General features: G+C 35.5%; 1 protein-coding gene across 1 annotated transcript; it reads left to right on the top strand.

Annotated features, from left to right (window-relative positions):
• The first annotated feature begins 860 nt into the window (after positions 1-860).
• Positions 861-6,809, top strand: LOC107926029 (2-oxoglutarate dehydrogenase, mitochondrial). The gene is given in 10 exon segments (XM_016856793.2): positions 861-1,016; positions 1,857-2,363; positions 2,366-3,408; positions 3,564-3,790; positions 3,874-4,206; positions 4,789-5,035; positions 5,199-5,327; positions 5,413-5,628; positions 5,831-5,954; positions 6,292-6,809. Coding segments are annotated over 9 exon segments (3,069 nt in total). The 5' UTR covers positions 861-1,016; positions 1,857-1,858; the 3' UTR covers positions 6,537-6,809.
• Positions 6,810-7,189: the final 380 nt, after the last annotated feature.

The raw sequence follows: 7,189 nt of genomic DNA, 5'->3' as shown, positions 1-7,189 counted from the left end.
TTTTATTTTTTAATTAACGATAAAACAATTTAATATTTTTTTCTATATTTCCTTAAACCTATTATTATAGTAGTGTTTGTCTCGTTAAGAGGTTCATATCTTCGTAATTATTCCCTAAAATATAAAATTGGTTGGAAAAAAATAATTATTTCTTAAATATAATCCGGAAGTTTATAAATTTTGTCAAATATAATTTTTTTAGTTTCATTATAACTTAAGTGATATACATTTTTATTCTCGTGGCCAATATTTTAAAAAAATTACTTGCTTTATTATTATTATTATTATTATTTTCGTATATAATAAAAAAATACCAACCCAAGTTACGCTCCCAATAAAATATAATAAGTAAGTCCTATGAAAATGACTTTTCATTATTTTTCATTCCAAGTAAGTATTAAGTAATAAATAAAATATATCTACACTATTAATAAAATTTTAAATTAAACTGATGTTACGAGTTAAAAGGACACCAATTAAATTGGAAAACTTACAAAGATGTCATTTCATAATTAAAATAAATCATATTATTCGAAAATATTTTAGTATTTTTATTTTAACAAAAATAAATAAAAATACGTATATAATGAGATTTAAACTCACACAAATTAGATTAATAAAACTTTATATTTATCATTCAACCAAAAATTCAAATTTTTTATTTTAATATTAAGTGCTTTCCACAAGGTCAACATATTTTTATTGGTCATGAATCTCTAGTTAAAGAATAAAATGAGTAATACCGCGTCACAATGTTAATGTGATAGAATTTTTAGTTAGTAATAAATTCGCTATATGTTAGTAATAAATCTATTTCCGAATATTTTTTATATTCAAAATTTTTAAAAATTTAGGTATTCCATTATTTCTAGGGATGAAATTAGGAGAAAAAGCGAAGAATAAAATGGAAGAGAGTTGAAGACAAGATTTTGGTCCTAACTTTGAAAAGTCTTAAGCCAACACAGCCAACGTTAATTTCTCTTATAGGGTTTTTAATTTTCTCTCCTATTTTCCAGGTATCTTTTTATTTTTCCTCCTTCCCAAACTGTCCTTTAACTTCAGTTTTCATTTCTTTTTTCAATTTTCATCTGATTTCTCTAAGAGCAGATTATCTCTTCAGTTTCTATGGTAAATCTGTTTCCTTTCTGTTATGATAATTATTATTTTTTAAGAATTTCCGCCTGCTTGCATCTGTTGCTGACTTTGATTTTGATTTCTTTTAATAATTTTTGTTGGTTTCTGTGTGGATGAATATGCGGTCAACTAACCTGGCTCTTTTTTTTTTTTAAATCTTTAAATTTTGTACCTCAGAAATATCGATTTGATCTGTTTTAAGGAAGTGAGGAGAATTTATTCTTTTGGACTTAATTTCTGTTGTTGTAAGCTTAAGAAGTTCTGATTTTTATTGAGAAAATTGTACATTGGTTACTTTAATTGCTAATGTTAAGACGGTTGAATTTAATTGTTTTCTTTATTCAGTTATTAGCTTTTGATCAATTATATTGTTTAGAAATTTTTTATAACCTTGTTCTAGGCTAATTTTAATTTGAGCATAAATTCAAAGTTTTTATGTGTTTTGGTGAACTTGAACTACCAGAGCTCACTTTTATGGATACTAGATTAAGAATATTACTGAAATTAGATTATAAATTCAACACTTTTATGCATTTTCTTGTATTTGAGCTATTAATGTTGTTGACTTTTCATATATACAACCTTTTAAAATATATATATATATGTTAAATAGGTTTCTAATTCGTGAAGTAAGAGTGTAGCGAGTGTTGATAGAGTTCTGAGTGTGGAGGTATGATACAATCTTTGAGAATTGTTGGCTCATAAATAATTTTGATTGATAGATATGGGGTGGCTTAGAGCTGGGTCAAGTGTGGCAAAGCTTGCTATCAGGAGGACTTTGTCTCTGGGTGGATCATATGCTGCAAGATCACGCATTGTTCCTTCACAGAGTCGATATTTTCACACCACCGTCTTTAAATCAAAGGCACAGACTGCTCCCGTTCCTCGCCCTGTTCCACTTTCTAAGCTAACTGATAGTTTCTTAGATGGAACCAGTAGTGTATACTTAGAGGAGCTTCAAAGGGCCTGGGAAGCTGACCCAGATAGTGTTGATGAGTCGTGGGACAATTTCTTCAGGAACTTTGTTGGTCAGGCTGCCACATCTCCAGGGATATCAGGCCAGACCATTCAGGAGAGTATGCGATTGTTATTGCTTGTGCGGGCTTACCAGGTTAATGGTCACATGAAAGCGAAGTTGGATCCGTTGGGTTTAGAGGAAAGGGAAATTCCTGATGATTTGGATCCAGCTCTTTATGGTTTTACTGAAGCTGATCTTGATAGAGAATTCTTTTAGGTGTGTGGAGGATGGCTGGATTTTTATCAGAAAACCGACCCGTGCAGACACTTAGGTCGATTTTGACTCGGCTTGAACAGGCTTACTGTGGAAGCATTGGGTTCGAGTACATGCACATTGCTGACCGCGACAAGTGCAACTGGTTGAGAGACAAGATTGAAACTCCAACACCAATGCAGTACAATCGCCAGCGGCGCGAAGTCATTCTTGATAGGCTTATATGGAGTACACAGTTTGAAAATTTCTTGGCTACCAAGTGGACAACAGCCAAGAGGTTTGGGCTAGAAGGGGGTGAAACTTTAATTCCTGGAATGAAAGAGATGTTTGATAGGGCTGCTGATCTAGGGGTCGAAAGCATAGTTATTGGAATGCCTCATAGAGGAAGATTGAATGTGCTAGGTAATGTTGTCCGAAAGCCACTTCGTCAAATATTTAGTGAGTTCAGTGGTGGTACAAGGCCTGTGGATGAAGTTGGGCTTTACACAGGAACTGGTGATGTCAAATATCACTTGGGAACTTCCTATGATCGACCAACAAGAGGTGGAAAGAGAATTCATTTATCTTTAGTTGCCAACCCCAGTCACTTGGAGGCTGTGGACCCAGTTGTTGTCGGAAAAACTAGAGCAAAGCAGTATTACTCCAATGATGAGGATAGGACCAAGAACATGGCTATTTTGATTCATGGAGATGGAAGCTTTGCTGGACAGGGTGTTGTCTATGAAACTCTTCATCTTAGTGCACTTCCAAACTACACTACTGGTGGAACTATACATATTGTAGTCAACAACCAAGTGGCATTTACAACTGATCCAAGGGCAGGAAGATCTTCCCAGTATTGTACTGATGTTGCCAAAGCTTTGGATGCTCCCATTTTCCACGTAAATGGAGATGATGTTGAGGCAGTTGTCCATGCATGTGAACTTGCAGCTGAGTGGCGCCAAACCTTCCATTCAGATGTGGTGGTTGATTTGGTCTGCTACCGTAGATTTGGGCATAATGAGATTGACGAACCATCATTTACACAGCCAAAGATGTATAAGGTCTGTAGCCTATTTACCTTTTTGGCTATTTATTTCCCCGTTAGGCATGTCTTAGTTGGTCCTACCCCTCCCCCCCTTTTTATAATATGTTCCTGAGAAATTACTTGAACTTCATATGTAAATTCTTCCTTCTTTTTTTTTTTTCCCTTCAACAGATCATTCGGAATCACCCCTCAGCACTTCAGATATACCGAAACAAGTTGTTGGAGTCTGGGCAGGTGACAGATGACGACATTGGTAATATAAGTCAGAAGGTCAGTACAATTCTTAATGAAGAATTCTTGGCCAGCAAAGATTATGTTCCCAAAAGACGGGACTGGCTTTCTGCTTACTGGACGGGATTCAAGTCACCTGAACAAATTTCACGTGTTCGGAACACTGGGTATTTTGGCTTCTTTGTCAATTTCAACTTTCATTTTGGTATCTCTTACGTATACTTGCTGATGAAACTTGCATGTTATGCAGGGTTAAACCCGAGATATTGAAGAATGTTGGCAAAGCAATCACAACCCTTCCAGATAATTTTAAGCCTCATAGAGCGGTGAAGAAGGTTTATGAACAACGTGCACAGATGATTGAGACAGGGGAGGGCCTTGACTGGGCTATGGGTGAAGCACTTGCATTTGCGACCTTGCTGGTGGAAGGTAACCATGTTAGGTTGAGTGGTCAGGATGTTGAAAGGGGTACATTCAGTCATCGGCATTCTGTGATTCACGACCAGGAAACAGGGGAACAGTATTGCCCTCTGGACCATGTTATCATCAACCAAAATGAGGAGATGTTTACTGTCAGCAATAGGTAACCCTTTTAATGCTTTGGACTTTGTGTAATAGCTAATTTTTCAGTCCATATAATACGTGTTCTCTGATAGTGACTGTACAAGATGTGGTGATGTATTTGACTATTTGTCTTGGAAATCCTTTAAGAGGAAGAGCAGCCATCTATATTTTACGTTTTCAAGGAAAAATAGTAAAATAAAAAAGAAGAAAAAGATTCCTTTATTTGTGTAACTATTTGGTATTAAGGCTAATTTGGAATCTATTTATGTAGTTATTCCAAATTAAATATCAATTGTGCTCTGCATTATGGCTTAGCTTATTGAGAACTTTTCCACTTGACTGCACCTTATACCTGGAATTTGGTTTCTATGTGGTTCACTGTATGCAAAGTGTACAAGTTCAGAATTTTAAGTTGATCTTTCACTTGCACACTTACTGTTCACTTCTTTATGTGGCGATATCTTTGCTTCTCCTGCAAATTTATGTCCCTGCTGGAGAATTGTTTGATTGTGCATTTTAGTTTTGTGTGGCATTTTTACTTTTGATCTTTTTGTTAATTTTGGATTTGTTTTTCTGAGCAACATGTGGTCTTTGAGTGCAGTTCTCTTTCTGAGTTTGGTGTGCTTGGATTCGAATTGGGTTACTCGATGGAGAATCCAAATTCATTGGTTATGTGGGAAGCTCAGTTTGGTGACTTTGCTAATGGTGCTCAAGTGATATTTGATCAGTTTATAAGTAGTGGGGAGGCAAAGTGGCTGCGTCAAACTGGTCTCGTAGTGCTGCTTCCCCATGGTTATGATGGACAAGGTCCAGAACATTCAAGTGCACGACTAGAGCGTTATCTTCAGGTATTCCCCATGAAATAGCATGCATTGTTCTTTGCATCATGATTTAGCTTCATCATCCTTTATTCAAAATCAGGCTGTGCTCCCTAGGATGTCATTTTCACATAAAAATAACAAAGGGGACTCGATGGTGCATTGATGACTACATCTTTATAAATTTTTGCAGATGAGTGATGACAATCCTTTTGTGATACCTGAGATGGATACAACTCTTCGTAAACAAATTCAGGAGTGCAACTGGCAGGTGGTTAACGTTACAACACCTGCTAATTACTTCCATGTTTTGCGGCGTCAGGTCAGTGCAACTAAAGGTTATTAATGATGTTTCAGCTTCGGGGCTAGTCTTGCCATTTCCTTATCATTCTTCTCTCCTATTTCAGATACACAGGGAATTCCGTAAGCCTCTTATCGTGATGTCCCCCAAAAACTTACTTCGTCACAAGGACTGCAAATCAAATCTCTCTGAATTTGATGATGTCCAAGGCCACCCTGGTTTTGATAAACAAGGAACCAGATTTAAGCGACTTATAAAAGATCAGAATATGCACTCCGACCTTGAGGAGGGTATCAGACGGTTGGTACTTTGTTCCGGAAAGGTATGCCATGCCATTGTTTTCTGCTTTTTCCCCCTTGTATGACTTTCAAAAGCTGTTAAGTCTGGAATTGTTTCTGTTAGAGTGAAGCAGACAACTAAGATTCATAAATTGTGTTATTTTATTGAGTTTTATGCACATTTCTCTGCAGGTTTAATGGTTTTGTGTTGTTTTTATACAATAATGATACTCTATCTGCTTTCAGGTGTACTATGAGCTTGATGATGAGCGAAAGAAGAACAATGCTACCGACATTGCTATCTGTCGTGTGGAACAGCTTTGCCCATTCCCTTATGACCTAATCCAACGAGAGCTTAAGCGATATCCAAGTATGTTGTCCAAGCTTAGACTAAAACTTGATATATAGCAATTCTAACTGAACCTAAAGACGCAACGTGAAACATTGTCTCTTTGGGAATTTAGTTGGGTCCGAATGCTAATTAAAAGCTTGCTGCTGAAAAAATTTTGTTTGATTTGTTAAAAATGTATATTCAATTTAGATACTCGTCTCTCTCCATCTCTCCCTCTTTTGTTTATAAAGAAACTTGATGTCCTAATGTATACTGATAGGTTTAGTAATTTTTCATGTATTGCGACCCTTTATTTCTTTTCCTGCTTTTTTGTTTTTCCTGAAACTGAGACATGATTTTGGGTTTATACTTTCAGACGCAGAGATTGTTTGGTGCCAGGAAGAACCGATGAACATGGGTGCATACAACTACATCGCCCCTCGTCTTGCCACTGCAATGACTGCTTTGGGTAGAGGAACCTTTGATGATGTCAGATATGTTGGCCGTGCTCCATCTGCTTCCACTGCTACCGGCTTCTATTCCATGCATGTGAAGGAACAAGCGGAGCTCGTGCAAAAGGCCATTCAACCTGAACCGATCAAGACCAATACCACTATCTGAAGCTTTGCGCAAAATCATTGTTGAAAAACTATAGTATTAAAGCAATGCTCAAAAATAACATCCGGTGCAGAGCTGGAAAACTGTTAGGGTGTGTTATTTCGATGAGTCATGTTTCAGCTATCCCTTCTCTGCTAAGGCACCGATACATGAAGGTGAACTGATTATCATAATTTTCATTTGTAATATTTTTTGGTTTTTTTAAACCCTAACTGTATAAACAATGCACCGGTTCCTTTTATAATGCAGAAATTAAACGACCCCTCAGGTTTCATATATTCTGGAAATAAGATTTTACTCTTTTTTTCCTCTAAATATTTTAAAACTCCCATTTTCTGTATTAATTTGGATGATTTTTCAAGGATTAATGGTTATATTCTAATTTTTCAAATGAAAAAATATATATAGATAGTTGATATAATCATTTTTAAAAGGTGGTACTAACAGATTGAGATAAGTTTTATTCATTTTCTTTCTGTATGATAAAAATTTCACTACTTCTTGATGAGATTAGATGAAAAATACACAAACACTCCTAAGGTTTATTTATTAACTAAACTTTAAGTTAAAAAAATATATTTACCTTTTATCTTCACTTCCATTTAATAATATTCAATTAAAAATAAAAAATATAATTATTTATAAAATTGTTTTAA

The sequence above is a fragment of the Gossypium hirsutum genome, chromosome D04 (genome assembly GCF_007990345.1).
Source record: "Gossypium hirsutum isolate 1008001.06 chromosome D04, Gossypium_hirsutum_v2.1, whole genome shotgun sequence".
Classification (NCBI taxonomy): Eukaryota; Viridiplantae; Streptophyta; class Magnoliopsida; order Malvales; family Malvaceae; genus Gossypium; species Gossypium hirsutum.
This window is presented reverse-complemented; position numbering and strand designations above follow the sequence as displayed.